Raw genomic sequence first — 26003 nt, 5'->3', positions numbered from 1 at the left:
AGTAGTACTTGCCTTTTTTATTGTCAGCCGCTTTGATTATTATTTTTTTTTTTTTACAGAAGAGCAGGTTAAAAATATTAAACTAAACAAAGGGCCTGTGCCATTTTTATGCAGGGCCCAAATGTACACGATATGAACAGAGTGACCCATTCACAAAACTGTCACTGTGATAGCACTGTTGTTCTAGATCCGCCACACTACCATAACACTGTAGTACCCAGACTTCCAATGAAGTCCACATTGAATAGGATCAAATTTGCAGGTAAGTTTTAGTTAAGCAATTTCACACCAGAAATATATTCCCTTTGAAATGTATTTGTTGACGCATGGTGACTTTGAGGTTAGCCTCAAGAGTATTCTGGGAGAGTCTTTAAGGTGCCAAAGCTGCAACAGGCCAAATGGCTTTTTACCTTTAGGGAAAAATATGGGGAACTTTAGTCTGTATGCTCTATCTATATAAGTTAGCTGAAGGTAAAATCCTGGCTTAGAGATGATACTTTAAGTATACATAAACTAGCAAAACACAACATAAGTGACGCAATCTTAATCTGAGCAAAACTGTTTTGTTAGCAATGCAAAAGTCCATTCGATGTGACCGGACAGCCAAGGACAACTGCATTCTTGTTTTGATCAATGACCCGCCGCAACTATAATTGTGAAGATAAACATATTACCTCTCTGGTCACAAGACTGGTGGCAGAGTGAGGTTTAATGGGAAACAAACACCTGCAGCAGACAAATCAGCTGGACTGATGTTAGACGTACCTTTGAACCTTGACATTCAATTTTTTTGTCTGAGATAAGGAGGTGGATGGCAAACTATCCATTCCCTTTGGTAATTGCCACCCAACAGTTTTGTTTTCTTGTGCTACAGAAACTGAGCCTATCCTTTTTGTATTTTGCATTAGCAGAAAAGAAACCATTCTATAAAAATAAAATAAAGCCTTTTTTTATTGCTGTCAAGAGGGTAAACACTTTTTCCACTTTTCAAGATCATCCTTTTCCCAGTTTACAGTGAAAAAGTGGGTGGATGGGAAACACCTGAGGGTCATTAGCTGCTTTTCTGGTGTTTCTGCACGAAGGCCAGGTACTCTTGAACATCCTCCTGAGAACCAACAATGAAAGGGACTCTTTGATGGATAGACTCCGGCTTCACATCCAGCACTGCCTCTGTCCCGGTGGTAGCTACCCCTCCTGCCTGCTCAATGATGAAAGCCATGGGGTTGCACTCATACAGGAGTCGCAGCTAAAACAGAAGAGAAAACCCTCTATTCTAGTGTTTTGCAGTACTTCAGAAAACAGCCAAAAAGCTTGCCTTGAACTACCAACAGTTTTGAAAATTATAATTCTCATGCAGATTACCCATCAATATCCCCGTCCTTTAATTCTGCTTTTAAAAACAATAGTAGTAATAGTAGTAATAGAATGTAAGGGGAAAAAACGGGTGGAGGGGGTAACCCTACCCTCCCAGAACACCATGGTCCTTATCTGAATCAGGATGACGTGAACTTACACAGGACTAAAAGTGCAGCAGTGAACCTTCCAGAATTGTGGGATTGTGCAATTCTAGAGAAGAAGAAACAAAACAAAACCCACCTCGGCCCAAAGAGCATAGTGAGAGGGAGCAGCAAAGGGAGGGAAGACCTTTGTCTACATCTCCGCTTACTGGTGTGGACAGAAGGTTGTGGCATGTGGTGGCAATTTCCCCCAACAGTGTGGGCAGTACATAGAACTTGTACTTTACAGCAGAAGTCCAATGATTGCTAGGATCCCTCTGTCTGGAAGAGCCCTCCGTTTGGTATCTCATTATTTGTTGTAGCCAAGTTAGTCTGGCACAATAAAAATAACTAAGAGTCTTGTGGCACCTTAAAGACTAACACATTTATTACGGCATAAACTTGTATGAGCGAGACTTAAGTATGGATTTTGTTAAATCCAATCTGTCTGTGTTTCACGGATTGTCCGACATCTTTCATTCCATCATCCGGTCATTGACGGAATCAGATTTTTTAAAGGTATTACAAGAATTTCATTCCACTTGTACAAATGTGCATTATTTGCACTAATGCATATTCGTGCAAGTGCAAATTTGTGCAAATCCCCCCCCAAAGTTTTTCGGTTTTTTTAAGGGGGGTCTGGATGTCTGCACAGCTAGGAAAAAGATGGTCCATTGCAGAATCCACAGGTCAGATTCAAAGAAATCCGAACTCATTTGAATCCATGTGGATTTCTCTGCCATTCTTAGCTAGACTCCACTTCATCTGATGAAATGGATTGTAATCCATGACAGCCATAATAAATGTATTGGTCTCTAAGGTGTGCAAGACCCTTGGTTGCTTATACATAACAAGCTTAAGATGAGAAAGAGTTACCTTTCCTTTCGGACTCTTCTGGTTAGCTGGATACAAGAAGATCCCTCCATAGACCAGGGTCCGGTGAACATCTGCCACCATAGAGCCTACATATCTGGCTCCATAGGGAGAAGTACCTTCCTGTGAAACAGAGAGGTAGATGTATTGGACAGTGTTTGTTAACTTCTATTTTTCAGTGCACACCCTGAAGCTAGACTGAGAAATTGTTCACAGGAAGAAACATGAAAGGTTTTACTTAGTTTGTACCTACGGCAATAAAAACCCATGAAAAGGCTGCTCCCTACATGAGGCAATGACTGGTTTTAAAGTGCATTAGAAACAATTAGGTTAAGACGGGGGCCAGTTCAGTCTTGCCCAAAGATGTACCTATACCTTTAAATGCTCTCAGGCACCAATGGAGGATGCAGCTGCTGAATTTCCACCAGTTAACCTCACCCAGCTTGCCTGTTGTGGGACAGCATTAGAACTCTACAGTAGGAGTATGCAACCTAATGCCCACATTTTTTGGACTACAACTCTCAGCCAGCCCCAGCCAGCATGGTCAAAGGTCAGGGATGCTGGGAGTTGTGGTCCAAAACATCTGGAGGGCACCAGGTGGACTACCCCTGGCCTACAGGCTATAGCAGGCAAAGGAAGAGAGCGGACAAAGGGACCAGTGGAGGACCAGAATAGAAAGCAGCCCAATACTTGTCTATTGCCATTGTGGACTTCCATTGAAACTTAACTTCTCCTTTTATCATTTGTCATATGCCAAGCCACACTCAGAGCTGCAGGTTAGCAGCTCACAGATTTTCCTTTCAGATCACCAAGGGAAGAAATACTGCTTGACAGCTTGTAATGATTCAATGTTCCTTTCCTGAAAAAAGCTAGCGATATGAAAACTGCTGTGGTAATTTGTTTGCTTCTGCCTGGAATATTAGAAGGGCATAATGCGGTGCATCTCCACAGACCATTTGATATTTCCAAAGTGCTCCTAGTGAGAGTCATATATACCCATGTTTTGCAGGACCAAACCTGCAATTTGAGTAAGCTTGTTGGTTCCATCCATTATCCTTGTGTTTTGAGCATGATGAACATGCAGATTTCTCTTGCCAAGTTACCTTTCTATGCTATCAGAGACAAGGTTCCTAATAAACTAATACAAACCAAAACAAGTGCAAAGAACCAAGCAATGATGCACTGGACCAGTAATGGACTTTTTATACAAAATTTATAATATTAAATGGTACAGTTAAACTCAGTAATTATTTGAAATAGTCATATGAACAGTCAATAGGTTTTCAAAAACAACAGTATCAGTAAAGGTCTTAACAATCAGTTTCACAAAAGAGTTATACCAGGCAATCTACAGTTGCATCTGGCAGTCTACAAGTTTTCAAACACACCAGTTGTATCTGGAAGTTTACTACACTACTACGGACCCCTGGTGAGATTCCATTTTGAAAGGGAAGTCTTCCTCAGGTATTCAGATAGACATAACTCATAACAGTTTATAATAATTTACAAAATACATAACAGTTTGTAAGGAGTGATAGTGCTGGGAAAAAATTTAACATTCCTAAATGACTGAATTGTCAACAGTCTGCTGGTCGGTAAGGTAAAATAGCCTTATTTCCAACACAATCAATTTTGTATAAAAAGTCAATTAGTGGTCCAGTGCATTGTTGTTTGGTTTTTGCTGCCTGGTGTTTCTCTCTTTGAAACATAGGTAGTAAAACCTATATTCTAAGGAGGAAGCACCAACCACATAACTCAAAAGAAACAATCATGTGATGAGCAGTGTAGTTACCCATTTAATTTCCCTTCATATGTTCTCTACAAACCAATATCTGATAATACAACAATATGGCACCAGACAGCTGTTACAAGAGGCTTTGAATTGGTTGAGAAACTGGGGTTTACAATGACATCTAGTAATATTCCATTTGCTTTCATAGCTTCTTACATTGAAAATTCTCTCTTTTTGGCCTATTACTTCTCTAGCAGCATGTGGAAACCACTTTTACAGCGGGGATAAAAGAGGAAATTCTTACAATAGGAAAAAGAACAGCCAGGCATTTAAAGGTTTTTTTTAAGCCACAATTGTAAGCAATGGATCAGTTAATTGATTCACCACCCATAATGTTTTAAACAGCTCCCCAACTTTGGCTACAGATCAGTTGCTTAAGCTGAAGTGTGCCCACCCCACTCCCTGCATCAAATTTGACATATAGAAGATGGAGAAAATACACCTGTGTAGGTGTAGAACTTTCAAAGGTCCACGTTCCAGAGTTTTACCTGATAGAAGTTCCAGCAAATAACTGGGAGAGGAAACTACAATGCTTGCAGCTCTAGCTAACTGCAGCTCTAGCAAAGTCTAGCATATGATCAATGTCAACAGGAAGCTTTCTGATTACCACAGTGATGGTGATGACTGTGGAACAAGTAGGATTGCCACCTTGCTTCCTATTAGAGATTCTAGAATAAAATTATGATGCAATGATGAGGAGAGCTGCACGAGTTTTATTTTTACTTGCTGTGCATTTGTTAAATGCACAGTCTTTTGGGGGGCAGGTAGTAACCCCCATTGGCTACCTTGACACTTTACTACCATAATATTTTAAAGAAATGATGCTTCCCAATGTAGTTCAGAGTTTAGGTCTAAATAATGTCATCTTAAACTGGTTTGCACAGGGCAGCCCTCCCCAACCTGCTGCCCTCCAGATGTTTTGGACTTCAGCCCCAGCCAGCATGGCCAATGGTTGGGATGCTGGGAGTTGTCGTCCAAAACATCTGGAGGGCACCTGCTTGGGAGTGTTGTGCACCCATCTCAGGTATTATTGAATTGCAGGATATCAACACTGTAGTTGTACAGATATCCATATGAGCAAGCTGTGGAACAGAAGTGAACTATCCCTGGATTTTGCTGCCTGGTGTTTCTCTCTTTGAAACATAGGTAGTATGAGATGTAGCAATGTCACTTTGTTTTGTTTTGGAGTCTTGTTTTGGAGTCTCTTTTTTGTTATCAGTTGTGCACACAGTTTAGTTTTACAGATCAGGTTTTTAGGTCATGTTCTGACCTGTCTAAATATACCCAGATAACAAAATGTAAAAAGTAAGGAAAAAGAAGTTCCTGTATCTACTTGACTGCTGACTTTGTGAAATCTGTGCCAGGCAGTTCAGCTTTTCATGCAATCAAAACCATATCTATGTTTCCAAGAAGCTACATAAATTACTGTAATGCATCAGAGCACAAATAAATAATCTACCGAACTTAAAAGCACTTATACATTCTGCATAAGCCTAAATTTACCTCAGTGCATCAAACTAGGGATAAAATCATGATGATCTCAGTGTGAAAAATACTTTATAGAAAAGAAGGAATTAATCTTGAAAATATGACCATAAGAGTGTGTTAAAGGGACACCCTCAGATCAAAATGAAAAGAACCCCCAATTTATAATGACAATTGCAATTAATGGTTCTGGAATGCTAACAACTAGTTTGGATATAATGGTAAACTGAGGTTTAGCATGTTGTGCACAAGTCACAGTGAACCTCAGGCTCTGCTTGTGCATTCCCCCCCCCCCGGCCCACCTTTCCTCTGCTTCTCTGGTATGTGTCAGAGGAGGAGTTCAAAAGCACTTCCTTTTCAGTTTTAAACTAACCAGAGTTTCCTATTATGTCCAAACTTGGAACTCTGTTTAGTTTAAACTATGGTTAGAGAACAAGCCAAGGTCATAAATCATGATTTGATCCTGGCTTGCTTGAAATAACCATAGACCAGGTGTACATGATTACCACAGCCCACCATGATTTATTTAATCCATGATGGCTTGTAGCACATGCCAATGGCCATTTGGAATATTCAGCCCCCGGCATGTGGTTCCCGTGATTTGCCATGTCATCCAAACCTGGGAGACAAGGGCTGCTGGAGAGGAAAAGAACCCTCAAATAACCCATGGTCTGTTGTAGAGTTATTTGAGGGTTGTTTCTCCCTCCAGCAACCCCTGCCGCCCAGGTTCTGATGACATGGCAAACCATGACAATCCCCCACTGGAGGCTGAACATTCCAAATGGCCACTAGTATGCGCCACAACCCACCATGGCTTCAATAAGCCACTCTGGGCTGCGGTGATCATGTAAACGTGTCCATAGTTTTAACTAATCAGCATTCCCAAATTCAAACATAACAGGGAACTCGGGTTATTTAAAATCAAGAGCAGACGCTTTTGATCTCCTCTGTCATATGAGAGAAGAGGAGAGGGTGGTGGGCAGTGCATGAACCCAAGACTGGCCACAGCTCAGGAATGTAACACTAAACAAGCATTACATCCATACTGCCCTTAAGGCTGCAATCCTACATACACTTAACAGGGAGTAAGCCCTATTAAAGAAAGTGGCACACTTACAAGTAAACATGCTTAAGATTGGGTTGCATAAACTGACAATCTTAGAAGATAATTGTGCCTATTATATTCAATGAGACAGGTTTAAGAAATTATTAGATATCTTTGATGCATAGCTTTACTACATTAGCTTATTTACCAGGCTGAATCAAGTTATGCCAGTATTTGATTTAAAGCTTCCCAGAGGAATTACATATGTAAGGAGCAGGATATTATTGTTTCAAAACTGAACTAGTGGCTCATTCCAGTAATAGCAGGAAGTCGGCTACTGGGGTTATTTCTGATGGGACATAAATTAGATATCACTTCAGTATTTGTCACAGCAACCAGCATAGTATTGATACTCAGCACTAAATATATGCTGCTTAGAAACCTGAATTCTTTTCTTCCTGGAATTATGTGTTGTTGTTGTTGTTGTTTGTTTGTTTATATCCTCCCTTTCTGATCCTCCCAATCAAGTCAGTTTACAAAAAGAAAAAATCAAAACATAAATGATATCTCCATATAAAAACTTAGTAAAACATTAAAAACAATATTAAAAACATAACAACCATTTTAAAAGCCAAGTTTAAAAATGTGTTTTGATCCCCTTCCTGAACTCAGACAGTGTAGGGACCAGTCACAACTCCAAAGGGAGTGTGTAGAGCTCTTGATAACTTATTCCAGTGGTTTCATGTAGATGTTAAACAACACAGAGAACAGAACAGAACCTTGTGGGCCACTATAGACCAATGGCTGCAATACCAAATAGTAGTCCCCCAACAACACCTTCTTGACATGACTTGACAGGAAGGACCAGTTCCCACAAGGCCCAACACTGCCAAGCAGTCCAGAAGGTTACCATGGTCAATGGTGCTGAACACCGCCGAGAGGTCCAGAAGAACTCGTAGGCCCACACTTCCTCTATCCATTTCCCAATGTAGATCATCCACCAAGATGACCAAAGCAGTCTCCGTCCCATATCCCAGCTGAAAGCCCAGTTGAAATGGGTCCAGATAATCAGTATCATCCAAATGCATCTGGGTCACGATAATCAATATCATCTAAATGCATCTGGATGAGTTGCAACGCCACCATCTTCCCGATCACCTTTGCCAAGAAAGGTGTATTTGAGACTGGCCCATAACTTCCTAGATCCATTGGGTCAAGGGAAAGGATCTTTAATGAAGGTCTGCTGCCTCCTTCAAGCAAGAGGAACATGCCCCTCCCAGAAGGAGGCATTAATCACTTCCCTCAACCATGTGTCCAGTCCCATCCTGGCTGGCCAAGGGTCATGCAAACAAGTGACAGCCCTCACTTCTCCAGGAACATTATCTACCTCCTCAAGATCCACAAGCTTAAAATAATCCAAACCAACTGGATAGGCTCTTCCCAAGGTTACATCCATCTATGTACAAAAACTGGACTGGCAGTTGAATCTTTCTTCAACACTGGTGATGGGACAGCGTCATTCACCACACCTGTGAGGACAACAGGCTAGCTCAGGGGACACAGGGTACGTTGTGTGGCACACAACTCTCTCCTCCAAAACCTTGCTGCTGCCTCCCAATGTCTGCTGCCTAAGGTGACCACCTCATACCTAATGATACAGCCAGCTCTTCTGCCCCTGCTTACCCACCGCAAGTTATCACGTGTCTTCATTTATAGACACTTTCAAGCATTCTTAAATGTATTGATTAAAAAAGATGAACTTTGCTCCCTTATATTTAAAACAGGTTTGCGTGTGAACAATGGACTATTGACAGATTTCTTATGTTGCAAAAATCTTGCAATTTCCCATAGTGAAGGGATTGATATGTTCTGACCCCTTTCTCTGTGATCCAGTTTGTTTCCAATATGTAGCTAAAGTGCATCCTTTTAGCTTCAATTAATTACTAAGAGCATGAGTCCTCTAGGACACACAGGATCTAAAACTGTATAATGTGGTACAACTACTTTGTACACAGTGCGTAGCTGTGTATTTCTTAATCAAGTCTAATATCACATATGGCTACTTTGATGGCAAAATGAATGTATGCCGAAAATTTGCATGTTCTCATCTCAAAACTCTTGACTTTGCAGCCGAATATTCACAATCAAAAAGTGAAATGTCATGAGCTAATTGCCATGCTATTGACATAACTTGCAACTGACATGACTATTCTGTACTTTGGTGTTAATATCACTTGCAGTGCAATTCTATACATGTCTACTCAGAAGTCCCATTGTTTCAATGAGGCTTAGTCTCAAGTAAGTACGTATAGTATTGCAGCCTTATTGACTTGGAAGTTTAACCCACCTGATCCCAACCCAGTTTACATGTAGGGAGAGGGCAAGGGAACTCCTGGAAAGGGGCTGGACTCTGTACCCTGGGTTGTTAAAGGATGGTCAGTGGTGTGGTGGTAAATTTTGAAGTCCAGGCACTCATCATGACAATTGCCATTGCCACAGACCCAAGGAGAGGCCAAAATTCAGGCAGACATGTTGATCCATATCAACAAACCAATTCTAGCAGTTTTCATCTCTACCAGCACAAGGTCTTTTATAAAGCTACTGGGCCTTAACTGGCCATTCAACACTAGGCTACCCCAAAATACTTACCATTACAACAGGGATAGCTCACAATTATGTATTGTTTCTGAGAAGTTCATTTCCCCCCACCCCAAGCTACTGTGAGATGGCAGCTAAGTTCAGAGGGAACAGAGAATTCTGAAGGGGGTGGTGGATGACCTCAGTGTCCCTGCTAATCAAAAACTGCTGCCGCTGTATCCCTGTGAGCCCTGGCTCCACTATACCCCTGCAGGATTGTATAGCAGGAAAAGAACAGAGCGCCAGCAGGAGATCAGACTGAGAGCCAAATCAGAGGATAAGTTAAATGAATATATGCTTTTAATATGGCTTGTTTTTGGTTTACAAAAATAACAGCTACAGGGGAACCCAAGGAGGACTGGAACTATAATCCATGGGAAGAGGGATTATACCCTGTGCCACAGCTGTGAAGAATATCCCTACCCCCTCGAAAGCTTCCACTGGCACCACTGAGGTAGTTTCCCTTCAGGAGTAAATAGCACCTTGGAGGGGGATTGTGGCATAGGATGAAAGGGTTAGATTTCCCACATGCCACAGTCCTATTTTAAACATGCTTTAAAACATAAACAAGATACATTAAATGCAAACATACCTTGAAGATATTGTTTAGTTTGGTCCCAAGGGTCAAAACAGGTAGCTTCTAATCATGTGAGGACTGCTTTAAGAAACATCTTGGTGGTGGGATAGACACAGAAATGCAATTTTTATATGGTTAGGGCTCCATATCAGGGGTTAACATACTGAAGTTTGAGGAGCATTGACTTGGATCTACTTGCGGCCTAGTGAAGCAGAAGTGAAGTTTGCATTACCCAATGCAATCCCCTGTGGGTCTACTCAGTAGTAAGCTCCATTGAATTTAAGGTAAGTGTGTTTAGGGTTGCAGTCTTTCCATCAATAGGTTACTCAGTGTCCCCCCAGAATTGTGTTAACATCATATGGAATGGTGTTATGTGTGAATGTTGTACCTTTTCTTTCTTTCTTTCTTTCTTTCTTTCTTTCTTTCTTTCTTTCTCTCTCTCTCTCTCTCTCTCTCTCTCACACACACACACATTTATATCCCGCCTTTTTTCCTCCAAGGAACTCAAGGCAGCGTACATAATCCTCCTCTTCCTCCTCCATTTTATCCTCACAACAACAACCCTGTGAGATAGGTTGGGCTGAGAGTCTGTGACTGGCCCAAAGTCACCCAGTGAGCCTCCATGACTGAGTGGGGACTAGAACCCAGATCTCCCAACTCCTGGTCCAACACTCTAGCCACTACACCAAGGTGGCTCTACATGCACCTTGTATGACTTTATTAGGTAGTCTTCAACACAAAAAACTATAATATCACCTCTCTCTCTTTTTTTGCTATATATTTCATTGGTTTATGTTGGATACACTTTGGAATAAACTTTCCATAATCCTGATGTCTGAGGAAACATCAGAAAAAGATATTGTGTGTGTACCTATCTTACTGCTAAATAACACTGCATTGCCTAGTGCTAATGAATGTGGTTGTAATAAGAATTTTGGTGTAGTTGAAATGTGTTGAGTGTATATACAAAATGTGCCACTTTATGTGTAGTGATGATGAGATTGGTTGAGTTTAACAAATGGCAATTACACCTGTGATTAAAATGACAGCAAAATAGTAAATTACCTCAGGGAATTTCTTCTTTTGTAAATACTCTGTCACGGCAGGATCAAAGTACTTGGCATAACCCTCATTAAGGCTGTAGATTTTCCCCTTCTTCTTAATTTTCACATCTTTTTCCACCAAAATGAATTCACCAAGAGCCTACAGAATAGTTAATAGATGTCACAATTAATCAGTTTTGTAAGGTCACTTCTTTCACATTCAGACTTGTTCACAAACTACTACCTCCATGTATTGATACATGTTCCCTACTCCTCCAAGCAGCGAAAAGCCCAGGGGCAGTACTACAAAGTTCAGTTGCAATCCTAAACATACTTACTAGGGAGTAAGACCCATGGAAAATACTGGGGCTTACTTCCAAATAAATAATAGGATAATAGGATGGCACTGTTAGCTACCTTTGGATAATAGAGTCCTGGAAACTTATGGTGTCATTGTAATATGCATTTTAGGGAGCAATCCTATGGCAATCCTAGACACTGCCTAGAGGGCTATAGGATTGTTTGGTTTCTAGGAACCAAGGTCGGAGCCAGGGCTCCAATCTTGGTTCCCAGAAACTATGCTTCCCCCCCTCCCTCAAAACTAGCACGGCTCTCTCTGCACTAGCTACATCTCCGCTCTCAGAAACGGAGCATGGAGATGGGGACAAGGGGGTGTTCTCAGGGGCAGGGAGGGGAGAAGGCTGTGGAAGCTGCATCAGGCAGCTTCCTATTGGGACTTCAGGCCCCTTCCCTCCCCTCCCTGAAGCCACACCTAGAGGGGGGAAATCGCCCATCTAGGCAAAAAATGTAGGGCGGCTAGAGCGGGGAGAAGAGGATCCCCTCCATGCTCCAGATGCCCTGCATATGATAGTTGGCAGCCTCCGATTTCAGAGGCTGGTGACTATCCAGATAGGATTGTCCCCTTAAGTTACAAATATACAAACATTTTCAATCTGATGCAGAGGCATGTCAGTTGGCTTTGGCTATGCTGTCTGTATATTTGTAACTAAAGCACATATTACATAGACACCATATGTCTCCAGGATTCTGTTATCCAAAGGTAACTAACAGTGCCATTCTATGCATCCTTAGACCCCAAGGTGCTTCACCTTCACCCACTTCACAGCTCAAAGCTGTTTCACTATTCAAACTGTAAAACTGGCTCCAAACGCTTTCTCTAGATGGTGTCACCTTCCCAAATTCTGAATGATATTAGATAACCAAACCTGGAGAGAGATTTCCAGCAATCCAGACAACATCTCCTGTTATCAGCTCCCATCAACCAATCATCCTGGACTATTAGCAAGTCATCAGCCTAACACAGGATGGTCTTCCAGCCATCCAGTGCATGGGAAAATACAATACCTTCTCAAAAGAAGTGCAAACTTTAGGGGAAATGTGTGGACAGCATACAGTCAAGGAATGCGCCAAAAGCCCATGTTTCCTTGAAGCAAGTAGGCTAAGGCTGAACTGGGGTTCCACCACTCTACTTGCACATACTATGCCTGTCTGCTTATGACAGGGGTGGGGAAACTTTTCTAAATTCCATTTGGGCAAATTCCATTTCAGAGAAGCTCTCAAGGGCCACAATCCAGTGGTGGGTGGGGCCAAAGGCAAAAGGGGTGGAGCCATGACAAAAAACGTATTATGACTGAAAGCTCTTACTGCTGTTCACTAAGCCTTAGGAGAGGCATTTCATCCATTTAGAATGGGGGAAATCTGCACAGAAACCAGGAAATCACCAAATGATTGGGGCCAAGAAAGGGGGCAAAAGCATCTGGGGAGCCCTGGAGGGCCAGATTTGACCCCCAGGCCTGGATGGTAGTCTCTGTTGCATTCATCCCCAAAATATAGTGAGAAATTCTGGATTGTCAGCTGGCTTCTGAGAAAACAGAATTCATTCCTATGCTAAATATGCTTAAAAGGCCTGGCAAATTTTTATGAGAACATTTTTGTTGGGAAAATTGGGCTTTAGTGGCCCCCAAATGTTCCTCAGCTCCCAGCCCGTCTGCTCACCTTTCTCCCTCCTTTTTGCAGCTTGTTTGAAGCACCCATCAGTTGCTACTTCTGCTCCTTTCCCCGTAAACTCCTTCTTGCTGGCTACAAAGGGCTTTTCTACATGAGGTTGTTAATCTGCTGCATCTATTTTTTGCTTTCGTCGTGGAATTGAGATCTGAGCACTACATGAGGAGTTTTCCACTACATAACCTCTAGGTGGCTCTGAGTTATAGCAGAGTAATGCAAATCCACAACAGGAAATTGCACTTTTTTTCACCAATCAGAAATAACCCCATTTTCCCTGTTCCAGAAAAAAACTCATGGGAAGTGCTGTTAACAAACAGAAGTGAAACTGGAGGGTCATGCTATTGTCTAAAGAACCCATAAACAACCATGAATAGGGAATGACAAGCGTACAACAAATGCCTCATGTAGAAAAGCTTATAATCCTAGCTAACCAGGGATCATACTGCCATGTTGATCTCATGATGTGATTCTCAGGACCTGACTTCCCAGAAATGAAGCCTGATTCACAGTAAAACCATTTATTGTCATATTTCCAGTCAATAAATGTATGCCTTTACAGCCCAAATTAAAGATCCACACATAACGGTTCTCAACATAAGAGTTAAACCAGGTTCAGTTCATGATCAGAAAAACAAAACCCCAAGCAGTCCTGTAACAAGCTGGCAGAATAAAGCCCAGTAAGTTCAGAAAGTCCAATACAACGTAGGGAAGCTTTGCAGGTCATCCAAGAGTTTTCTCTAGCAAAGTCTACTGCTAAAGGCTCTGGGTTAAATACAAGGGAATGGCCACTAAGGATCAGTATCACGCATTTGATCCTGGCAGGGAAACCTGCCTCTTAGGCAACTGCTGTGTCTCACAGGTCTGCTCCACCCTATTTAATTGATGACATCATAAAAGAGACACCCTGAACCATCCTGTCCCAGAGAGACCTCTTCCTGCTGCCCTGTTCCCAAAGGAGGCTCCCCTGGCCAAGAAGCAGGAGCCTCTGTCAAGGTCAGGTCTCTTGGCTGTGGAGATAGATAGATAGATAGATAGATAGATAGATGCCATATCAGTGTCCTGCATCTCTCCCCCTCTTAGATGGCAAGCCAGTGGGAGGCCTGGTAGAACTGAGTTGTTAGGCTCTTGGCTTCCCATGGCTGGGCCTGATTCTGCAGCGTCTCTTCTGATTCAAAGCCTATAGCTCCCCCTGAACTGGGACAAGGCCTCACAGTGATGATGTCACAAAGCCAATTAAGAGGGAGGAAAGGAAGCACTGCTCTCACTCACTCAGAATAGGTGTCGGGGAGGGAACTACATCATAAACACTTTCTCCCCAATCTCTCTTTCTCAATCTTTCTCTTTACACACACGCACACACACCAAGTACTGAAAGGAGGAAAGCTTTTCATATGGGATATAAGACAGCAGCAGAAGATGGATTAGTATTAATCATGAGTATTTCTGCAGTACCGGATCCAGCATGAAGCAGTCCACTCCTTGCCCCGTGGAAAGAGCCACCAGTGTAGCACTGCCATACAAGGCATAGCCCGCTGCGACAATGTTACGTCCAGGCTGCAATGCATCTTTTTCAGAAGGCTCATCTTCTGATGTCTAAGGAAAAAGTTATTACAGTATCTGTATCTCAGATCTTTTGTTCATACATTTGATGAAAAAAAATGTTACATGAATATACCTACTTGCATGGGAGTAAGTCCTACTGAATTCAGTGGAACTTCCTTTTTAGTTGACATGCAAAGGATTGTGCAGTTAATGTCTTAAACTGAGCATTATTACTTTCATTTTGTGCCTCTAATAGGCCAGTTAAGTTTGTGCTCAACAGATTAACAGCAAACATAGTTCAAGATGATGGCTAATTGGACATTTTGAGAAACATACTGCCTCCTTGTCTGCTACTAAACTAGCATATTGAAATAGGATTGTCATGTTGTTAGTAAATACACACAGTAAAAAACTGGTCTGACCTTCTAACCACTGCGTCATAATAACTAAGAGCCAGTATGATGTAGTGGTTACAGCGTCAGACCAGTTTTGTACTGTGTGTGTTTACTAAGAACATGACAATCCTATTTCAGTATGAGACTGAAGTAACTATCAGTAACTATCTGAAATTGCATTTTTTCCACATCAATGAATACATTACAAAATAAATATCTGTAGTAGCATGGAGAAATTTGCCCTAACTTTTCCACACAACAATTGCCCATGTGAATGATCTGAAGTGTCCTCCCTTTAGTAGCCATCTTGTAAAAGTGTCCTCTGATAGCTCTTTGCTGCTATAGCAGTAATACTCTTATTTGTAAGTAAGATTTGGGATTAGCGATGAAGTTCTGCCAACTGATGGTAATGCTACTATTTGTTAACGATTACAGGGGGTTTTATTTTATATCAGTGCTATGTTTAAGACTTTTAGCAGCCTGATACTCTCTTAGTGAATTTATTCCTATGGAGCCCTAATCCCGTGAAAATCGGTCATGGCTAAGCCTCAAAAGCAAAGGGTCTTCAGTGGAGCTATTTTCAGTTGGACTGTGCTAAGGGCCAAACCAGATGTTATGTGAGAGATCTGTGTTCAGGAAAAACAATATTAATAGCAGCCACAGGGAGTTGTGGCATGGGGGAATTAATCCCACTCGATACCATTTTCCTGATCCAAATTCCCCTGCCCCCCTGTCATTGAGCTGGATATGGGAGAAAATATAGAGGTACTATATGGGAACTTGTACATTCCCCTCGACTCAGGCCAAATAGAATAGAAGATGGGGGGAGGGGAGAGCAATTTGGATTGAGACAATCACATGTGGAAAAGGGTTAAGTCTCCCTTCTTCCATACTAAGGCCCCTATCTTTGATCCATTAGATCAGCCTTCCCCAACCAGGTGCCCTCCAGATGTTTTAGACTACAGCACCCATCAGTCCCAGCCAGCATATCTAATGGTAGGGGATGATGGGAATTATAGTCCAAAATATCTGGAGGGCACCAGGTTGGGAAGGCTGCACTAGATGAATCTCTTTCCCCTCCAGCATCCCTCTGCAGCTGCTTTTAAAAATGTAAAAGCAAACAGATTTGGGAGCTTCTGGCCACTTCATGTCTGGTCGGACATAACTTTAGGTGTATTGAGGCCATAGTAGTTAGCGGATTGGGCGACTGCAGCCTCAGTGGCAGAGTACGTGCTGTGCATGCAGAAGAATCCAGTGTTATGGGTACACTAAAGCCCCTGATGTAATTAGAAACTTATATATTGTTTCACTGTGTGCTTGTATTGTTTTACTGTGTGCTTGTTGGTTTTAATTTTTGTGCTTCGGCCATTGGGCGGTATAGAAATGAATGAATGAATGAATGAATGAATAGTAAGACAATACCAGGAAATCATTTGTTCTTTCTTAAGAAATTATGTGTTATCTGTTTCTTTTCTTCCTTCCGTCAGCTTACCTTCTTGTAGATAGCAAAGATAGTCCCTATCGAAGCTAAACAGTCTATATTGGAAGAGCCATCTAGTGGATCAAAACATACCACATATTTACCCTGAAAGAGGAGAAATGAAAGCAGTCTTGAACAATACATTCCCAGGATGGATCCACATTCACTGTTGGGCAGGAACCATTTTTAATTTTCAAAAGCTGTACCATCAAAACACAATCTGACACATCTGGTTAGTGAACTATGCATCATTATCATAGTTCATGGAGCACTATATTGACATTGTGTCCTACAGAACTATGGATGATGACATGTAAGAAACTAGAGCACAATAACCGCACCCATAAAATTTAGGAAGGGCTGTGGTAAAGAAAACAAAGCAGCTGAAGAGTCATGTTCGTATTGCTGCTATTGAATTACAAATCTGGCTTATTATATGTTAAGGAGCCCTTTTTCATTGTATTCAAATATTAAGTGCATTTTGTTGAAACTGTTTATGTATATCATACTACAAACTGGTATAACTTTCCTGGCATAACTTTAATGTCCACTGGAGCCTATGCTTTATAGATCTCTGAGGAGGAGCATACTCTAATACTGAGGTGCAGAGCCTCAGACTTGGGGGCCAAATCCGGCCCACCTGAGGTCCCAATCTGGACCTCCAGGGTTTTCCAGTTGGCCATGCCCCCAGCCCCACCTGGTTTCCCTCAACTACCAATAGTTGCGTGGCTTCCCAGACTTTCTTCCGTTTTTCTCCTCATACTTAAAGGTTGAAATGCCTCTCCTAAGGCTCAGTTACTGGCAGTCAGAGCTTTAAGCTACAGAAGACCAGTATTTTTGGCCCCTGTATTGTCCCAGCTGTGGGCTTCGACCTCTTAATTTAGAGGTGCCAAGATAGTGATAAATCAGACCCAGGTTTACTTACAAGGAGTACTTTATTCAGTAACTTAAAGCACACAGGCATACCCAATGGTTGGATCAGACAGCTTGTCTGAACCCAGAGCCAAGGGGTACAATGGATTTTATACCATACATGTTAGCAATGAGGCAGCATGACAGCAGCAAGCGCCCCCTAGTGTTCATTCCCAGCGTAGACTATCAGCACTTGGTTCTCAGCCCAGCCACCTGTAGCTTTAAGGTAAACAAATTTTCCTTCCCAGGCAGAGTGCTTGATAACACTCTCACTCTTTAGTATGGAATGTGCTTGGCTGCACTATTGGCCCTTTGACTCATCTTCACATGCTCAGAGGCTTACTAGCAAGGGAATTGCACTAATAATGAACTTAAGCAAGGCATTATGGATCTCTAGGCCCCTCTAACACTACAGGTGACTTGATTATGCTCCTGGGGCCAATGCAGCCCCACCCCTTTTGCCTGTGGCCCCACCCATCACTGGAATGCAGCCCACAAGAGCATCACCGAACAGAATTCAACCCCCAGGTGGAAAGAGTTTCTGTACTCCTGCTCTCACAGCTTGGCACCAGCCACACAAAACTACAATTTTCAGGATACCATCCAATGGTGGCTTGGCGCTAGCAGAAAGCGCATCCCCTTCGCGCAAAGTGAAATGCTTGATTTTCACCTAATCCCTGCTAACTACTGCAGTCCTCTGTGTCATGTCCCCTCCTCTTCCAGACCCCCCCCCCAACCCTCAGGAGCAGCCTTTAAGGAAGACTGCAATGAGTTGGGGGAGGATGGGTGAAAATCAAATGCCCTGCCTTGCACAAGTAGAAGTGCTCTCTGCTAGTGCAAAGCCATCACTGGCTACAGTTCGTACTTATCTCATCATGGTTCAGTTTAGTATTCACACTCAGCCTCTGTCACTCTGTGTTCATGGAGTAAGGGTGCAATCTTATATATGTTGAGACTGAAAAAAGTCCTACAACTCCCAGAGTTCCTCAGCCAGCCATGCTGGGGAATGCTGGGAGTTGTAAGACTTTTTCTGTCTGAATATGCATAGGATTGTGCCCTTAATTGACATCTTCATTCCGGTATGCACAGTATGTATGTTTAGCTTTCTCACAGGTATGTTTGTAATGTAGATAACAATAACATCTTTTTCTTCAGCAGTCCAGTGCTGCCATCTGCTGCTAAAGAAGAGACCAGCCCCTCTTCCCAATCAGTCTGAATGTCTACAGACCCTCTTTTCTTGTGGAGTGATAATAGCTTCTTTATTCTCCTCTGAGACCAGGACACACGTGCTGTAGGATGACTGTAGCATGTTGATAACCAGAGAATTCGATAACACATCAAGCTTCTTCTGTTCATCGCCAGTCACATTCACACTGCCTGCTATTCCAAACCTATGAGTAGGATGCAGGGTGGGGATGGGGGAACATGGTTATTAAGATCATGGGGGAATACCAAAACAGTACACTTGAAGTGATGAGGATGTGTTTTAAAATACTATGATTTTCTTACTACCTTCTTTTCCTTCTTGGCTTTCAAGACTCTAATTATTTAGTATAGTCTTATTGAAAGCCACAAAAGCTTTCAGAATTCTCCCATTATAAGACTAGCAGTTCCTAAATCTTTTGCTGCTGATATATGCCAATGATAATCTTTGTTGGAACTCATCTGCTCATGGGATTCACCTGGAAGTTCACCTTCTTCCTAATACCATGTTCTATATCGTTCTTTTGCTTGACAGCCTGCTGGTAACTCCTGCAATACTCTGGTGACTTGGACTCCCAACCTACCATTTGCAACCACACAACATTGTCAAGTAAGAATTATGACATGCAATTGTGTGACTGTAAGCTTTTCTAAACGAGTCTGTTAATTCGCTGTTAATCTGCTGTATCTACTTTCAATTTCGTTGCAGAATTGAGACCCCACCACTACACAAACAGCATTTCCTTTCATGCTTTTCCACTACATAACTTCTAGGTAGCACTGTGGTATAGCGGAATATAGCAAATACACAAGTGAAAAAAGCAGTTACTTTCACTTTTACAATGAAATACCACATTTTCCCTGCTCTAAAAAAACCTCAACAAAAGTGCTCTTTAGATACAGAAATGAAACTGGAGGGTCATGATGTCGTTCAAAGAACCAATAAACAACCATGAGTAGGGAATGACGAGTACACGATAAATGTCTCATGTAGAAAAGCCAAGCATGAAACTAACATACCATACAAATCAACTATTATAGATAAAACGTCCCTATCACATCCCTCCAGAAAATATAAATGGAGGATCGCTCATGAGTGATTTTCAGCCAAATCATATAAAGGTAAGCCGTATTGATTTAGTTTCAGGTAAGTATGCTTAGGAAACTTTAAAACTGCTGCATCAGCATTGGTTAAATGAACTGGACTTCAGGCAATACTCATGCAAACAATAGTTTGCGTGTATGAGCTCTATTTATTAAGCTAATGCAGTCTTAATAGGTAAAAATGCCATGAGACAATAACAAACCTTTATTCAGGAAATTAAAAGAAGGAAAAAGCAAAGTAATATCAATACAGCAGTTCGTAAGCATGATGGATTTGTGTTCAGCATATATTAATTTCATTTATTTATTTATTTATTTCATTTCTATACCACCCAATAGCCAAAGCTGTCTGGGTGGTTCACAACAATTAAAACCAAACAGCACACAATAAAACAATTTAAAATATATAGAACATTAAAACCACAATATAACAATACAACCACAATAAAACCTAGCAGCAGTGCAGGAGTTTAAAATACAGATTTAAAACAGTATTTTAAATACTTTTCTTGCTAAAGCAACCTTTCTTTCTCTATATACAAGGTTACACTTACCCTGCATTCTGCTGTTTTTAATACTGTTTGCGTGTTTTCTTATATTTATATTATTTAGAGGTGCCCCTACCATTAGGCTGAATGAGGAAACTGCCTCAGGCAGCAGAGGCTGGGAGCTGCAGCAAGATGTTGGAAGGACAGAACTGTGTGTGCCATGCAACATGCCCTGCACCAGATTAGTCTTCTGCTCTTAGGTGTGGCCTGCTGTGGCACTCCGGTTGTGGAATGAGCTCCCTAGATTGGTTCGCCCGATACCTACGTTGTACTCGTTCCGAAGAAGGTGAAGACCTTTTTATTCTCCCAGTATTTTAGCATTTTAACTTCCCAGTCTTTTAGGTATGGTGTTTTAAATCTGTATTTTAAATCTCTGCATTGCTGCTAGGTTTTATTCTGGTTGTATTGTTATATTGTGGTGTTAAGCTTTCATATTTTATATTGTTTTATGCTGCACCTTGTGTTTTTAATTTTTGTGAACTGCCCAGACAGCTTCAGCGGTATAGAAATGAAATAGATAGATAGATAGATAGATAGATAGATAGATAGATAGATAGATGTAGTGGAGGTTGCCGTCTCAGTGCCAGTGCTGAAGTAAGATTAAATTGCCAGTCTGGTCAGCTTTTGTTTATGGAATGGGGGGGGGGGCATCATCTTGTCCTTTGCTCCAAGCAGCAAAATGTCTCCAGCCAGCCCTGGTATGATTATTGCATCTTAAGATGCTGTAACCTGCCCTGGGATCAACTGATGAAAGGCGGTATACAAATTTCTAAAATGAATTAATAATACTTACTTCATATGGAAGTGTTAATAATCTTTGAGAAACAAGGACTGTGCAAACTTTATGATGAATATGGGGAGTGGGATTGCATATGACCTCCACTTGTCCAGTTGAATATCTGCATATAGCCTACTCACATACTACTAAACAATGCTCTGAACATGTGGAAATCCTGGAAAAATCAGGTTTCTGATCATGTGGAGAAAGTCTTTCTTGTACAGGCTCTGTGCACACATTCAATGGACTGGACTGGTTCGTACATCACGCTAACCCATGGTTTGTTGCTCTACTCTCTTGTTGCCTGGCAAAACAACCCATAAACTACCCACGGTTCTGGGTTTATATGGTTTAAACAACCCAGAGTTCACATCCCAACAATAAACCATGGGTTCTCTTTCTGGGTTGTTCATGGTTAACAAACCATGGTTTGTTTACACAGCCAAATTCACACATCACATCAATCCGGAATTCAACAACTCATACAATGCAGCATATTGGCATTCTGTGTGAACCAGGCCAATGTGCACATGTTGGGTCAACTTCTCAAATCCTGCTTCACCCTTCCTGTACATTTACCATAACATCTGCATAAGCTTACAATTATCCCAGAATAAAAAGGAGGAACAATTAAATGATTATGTAATGAAGATTCTGCCTAATTCAGCCTAATGCGAAAGTGACCCAAAAACAACAATCAGAATATGCTGCCCAATAACTACGGGTATACCAGGCAACAATTAACATAGGGCTGTTCTACTTAGTAACTAGATCGAACGTCTTGATTACAGGGACAGGGGAAAAAATGATGAAAGAACAATTATAAGAGGAATGGTTTCCAGTTGTGCAATCTTAAGCATGTTAACTCAGAAGGAAGACCCACTGAGTTCAATGGAACTTACTTTCTAATAACTGTGCATAGGATTACAGTCGTAGGGTGCCATCCTATTAAAACCTTCTTGGGCCCTATTAACCACAATGAGATTTCTGAGTAAGCATGCATATAGGATTGCACTTTTAGGGGGCAATTCTATACAAGTTTAGATAGGAAAAAGTCCTGGGGAATTGGGGAATGCTGGGAATTGTAGGACCTTTTTCTTTCTAAATATGCATAGGATTGTGCTCTTAGTAAATTATTCTCTAAGAAGTTCCCACTTTGTATTGTACCACTTAGATTGGGCATGGGAGGGTGGGGTTTTTTTGTACTATTGCAGACAATTGTAACAATTTATATTTTATTATATATCTATGAATTGAAAACAGGACTTGATTCACGCATTTTAATGTTAAATCACAACTGTGCTGACAGGACTCTGTAGGTTAGCTAACACAAGTGGTCATGTTGAACCAGTTAATGAATGCAGTGCAGCTTGATTCACTTGGACTGTGCAGTTGTAAATGCTTCTTCTGAATGCATCTTCTATTACATTAGAAACCAAGTTAAATGCCTTGACCTTTACATAGACTCATGGGCCATCTTGTTTGACCTTGTTAGCAACAGAAGTGCCACACAAGAGAAGCAGGGCTATTCCTGTTTCTTTAGGTCACTGAATTACTCTAACAACATTATTAACGTAATACCACATACAGATTGCATGATCCCTGTGATTAAAGGAGGCTGCTTCCAGATGAAGCTTGTATCCTGTGATCGCTCTGCCACAAATACGGAATGTTATAGTGGGGTAGCATTGAGTTTAGTAAAAAAAAAAACACTAAGGAGGCAAAGATGGAATAACTGCACAGTCTCTTTTGATTGGCAGTGCTAGGAGCCCTCAGTCTGGAAGCACCCATAGTTAGCTACAATTCAAAACCTGAGTGGGAGGCATTCCACTGCTCCTAAACATTGAAACCTTCCTCATTCTCATTGTAGTTAGCTACAATTCAAAACCTGAGTGGGAGGCATTCCACTGCTCCTAAACATTGAAACCTTTCTCATTCTCATTGTAGTTAGCTACAATTCAAAACCTGAGTGGGAGGCATTCCACTGCTCCTAAACATTGAAACCTTCCTCATTCTCATTGGCTTTGGGGTATGAAATTACTAGAAGATAGCATCCAGGAACACTGGCAAGAGGCTTTGTTTATGCTCTCATTCAAATCAAATCCTCCTTTCCTGTAGTGAAATTTGACCAAACTAGCATCAGTGGGCCATCTGAGGGAGAGAAGCTCCTTTACATTAACATACACTTCAGCTGTAATACTAGCCTACTTTCTTCTCAGCCACACGGAATTCCCAAACTGCAATTCTGGTTCAGTAGCTTAGTTTACTGCATGCCAGGGGCGTTGCTAGGCTCTTGAAAGATTTGAGGCCCAATCTTTTCATTGGAATCAATGGAAAGGTTTTTTCTAAGCTTAATTGCTGTGTGTGTGTGAGGGGGGATTTGGGGAGTGGGGGATAGTGCACAGGGAAGGGAGAGTAACCCTTCCTTCTCCCACTATGATTCCCCTGGAAATCCATTCCCCTCCCTGCCACCTCCTACATGACAATAGGTAGTGGAGGCTGGTGGCTCCAAGTCAGTGGGGCGGTGAATCCACTCTGGGTTTCAGTCAGAAGTCTAAAGGAGCTATCTGAGGTGGGAAGCAATAGGGAAATAGGGAAACTATCCTTTTAGCACCAATGGAAATATATTTTCTAAGCCTAATTACCATGCAGCAGTGGGTTGGGGGTATTGTGGCATGTGGGAAGGGGGGGAACCCTTTTCTCAGCTGCCACAATCCCCCTTGAAGATTGCCCCCTGCATGCCAATTTAGCTGAGAAAAACCCCTTCCACTGGTACCAATGGACACTTAGGTCTCTAGGGAATAGATCCAGGCTGTGGGAAATAGATCTGGGGATTGGGCCCCCTGGCCCCCTGCTGCATGCTATTTTTAAAAGTTTATTTCCCCACCCCCTCCACCATCCTGAATTTTATCAAATGTATTTTCTTTTCCCCCATTCTGTGCAACTCACATATGAGCGAGGCCTGCCTTTCGGACTGCGGAAGAGATGGCCTTTATGGCAGTGAGCATCGAATTCAACAGCTGGGTCAGTTCTCCTGTAGCGCCTTTAACCCGTCGTCCCTTCTCCATGACAAATCGGTTGAGGGTTAACATGTCTGTTTCAAAGGGGCTTCTGTCCGACATCTTGGATGGCAAATGGGGGGGTCTGTTTTCTTATCTAGAATTTAGTTGTTCCTTTCCCCCACAATGTTGCTGCTGTTCAGTGGCAGTTTTATTTTAAGGAGAAGCTGTTGGCTTGCATGCTAGACATGGTTTAGTAAAAGGTTCCCCAGCCCATGTGACTTAAATGCTTGGAATAGACGTGTGGTAAAATTCCCCTGGATCTTCAAGGCTGGAAAACAGCAACTGAAATGCTGCTGAATAAATCACCCTTCTCCTTCAGTAGATAAAGTAGCAATGGCATGCAGACACTGCAAAACTCTGTTCCTTCCATGCAAAAAAATCTCAGTTGCATTACTAGCTGATTTTTCTAAAAAATTAAAAGAAAAACAGCCATTATCCTTCTGTTTGGGGAACATTTCAGTGGGAAAAATATATGTAAATAAAGTTTACTATGGGAACAGGGATGGTGCATGATGTACACAATCCACAGTACAACAAGCATTTATTGCTGTCAACACCATTGACAATTCCATGTTTGTCGCCTTGTTTGTCTGGTTTACGAGCTCTGGCCTTACCTGGAGAAAATAGACCTAGCCTTAGTTACTCATGCCCTAGTTCTATCCTGTAACTATACTGGGTTATTGCAATCCTGTCTATGTGGGAGAGCTCACTAATATTCCTAATGAATATGCAGTGGAAGTGAAGAACAGATTTAAGGGACTAGATTTAGTAGATAGGGTCCCAGAAGAACTATGGACAGAAGTTCGCAACATTGTTCAGGAGGCAGCAACAAAAAACGTCCCAAAGAAAAAGAAAACCAAGAAGGCAAGATGGCTGTCTGCTGAGACACTGGAAGTGGCCCAAGAAAGAAGGAAAGCGGAAGGCAACAGTGATAGGGGGAGATATGCTCAATTAAATGCAAAATTCCAGAGGTTAGCGAGAACAGATAAGGAATTATTTTTAAACAAGCAATGTGTGGAAGTGGAAGAAGATAATAGAATAGGAAGGACAAGAGACCTCTTCCAGAAAATTAGAAACATCGGAGGTAAATTCCAGGCAAAAATGGGTATGATCAAAAACAAAGGTGGCAAGGACCTAACAAAAGCAGAAGAGATCAAGAAAAGGTGGCAAGAATATACAGAAGATCTGTATAGGAAGGATAATAATATCGGGGATAGATTTGATGGTGTGGTCAGTGAGCTAGAGCCAGACATCCTGAAGAGTGAGGTTGAATGGGCCTTAAGAAGCATTGCTAATAACAAGGCAGCAGGAGATGACACTATCCCCGCTGAACTGTTTAAAATCTTGCAAGATGATGCTGTCAAGGTGATGCATGCCATATGCCAGCAAATTTGGAAAATGCAAGAATGGCCACCAGTTTGGAAAAAATCAACTTATATCCCCATACCAAAAAAAGGAAAACACTAAAGAATGTTCAAACTATCGAACAGTGGCACTTATTTCACATGCCAGTAAGGTAATGCTCAAGATCTTGCAAGGTAGACTCCAGCAATTCATGGAACAAGAATTGCCAGATGTACAAGCTGGGTTTCGAAAAGGCAGAGGAACTAGAGACCAAATTGCCAATATCTGCTGGATAATGGAGAAAGCCAGGGAGTTTCAGAAAAACATCTATTTCTGTTTTATTGACTATTCTAAAGCCTTTGACTGTGTGGATCATAACAAATTGTGGCAAGTTCTTGGTGGTATGGGGATACCAAGTCATCTTGTCTGCCTCCTGAGGAATCTGTATAACGAACAAGTAGCAACGGTAAGAACAGACCACAGAACAACGGACTGGTTGGGAAAGGAGTATGGCAAGGTTGTATACTCTCACCCTACCTATTCAACCTGTACGCAGAACACATCATGCAATGTGCTGGGCTTGATAAATCCAAGTCTGGAGTTAAAATCGCTGGAAGAAACATTAACATTCTCAGATATGCAGATGATACCACTTTGATAGC

The 26003-nt window shown here is 41.8% G+C and overlaps 1 protein-coding gene across 1 annotated transcript; it reads right to left on the bottom strand.

The window, feature by feature from the left end:
* Positions 1–24332, bottom strand: LOC146352483 (fructose-1,6-bisphosphatase isozyme 2). Its single transcript, XM_084834141.1, has 7 exons — positions 23885–24332; positions 18531–18693; positions 16403–16495; positions 14426–14566; positions 10971–11108; positions 2373–2492; positions 1–1246 (listed from the first exon to the last, which is right to left on the bottom strand). The coding sequence occupies exons 1-7, from the start codon at positions 24055–24057 to the stop codon at positions 1052–1054; spliced, it is 1023 nt and encodes a 340-aa protein (XP_084690267.1). The 5' UTR covers positions 24058–24332; the 3' UTR covers positions 1–1051.
* Positions 24333–26003: the final 1671 nt, after the last annotated feature.

Source organism: Heloderma suspectum, chromosome 2, assembly GCF_057233095.1.
Source record: "Heloderma suspectum isolate Gila_16-S chromosome 2, 16-S_ref, whole genome shotgun sequence".
NCBI classification, from domain to species: Eukaryota; Metazoa; Chordata; class Lepidosauria; order Squamata; family Helodermatidae; genus Heloderma; species Heloderma suspectum.
This window is presented reverse-complemented; position numbering and strand designations above follow the sequence as displayed.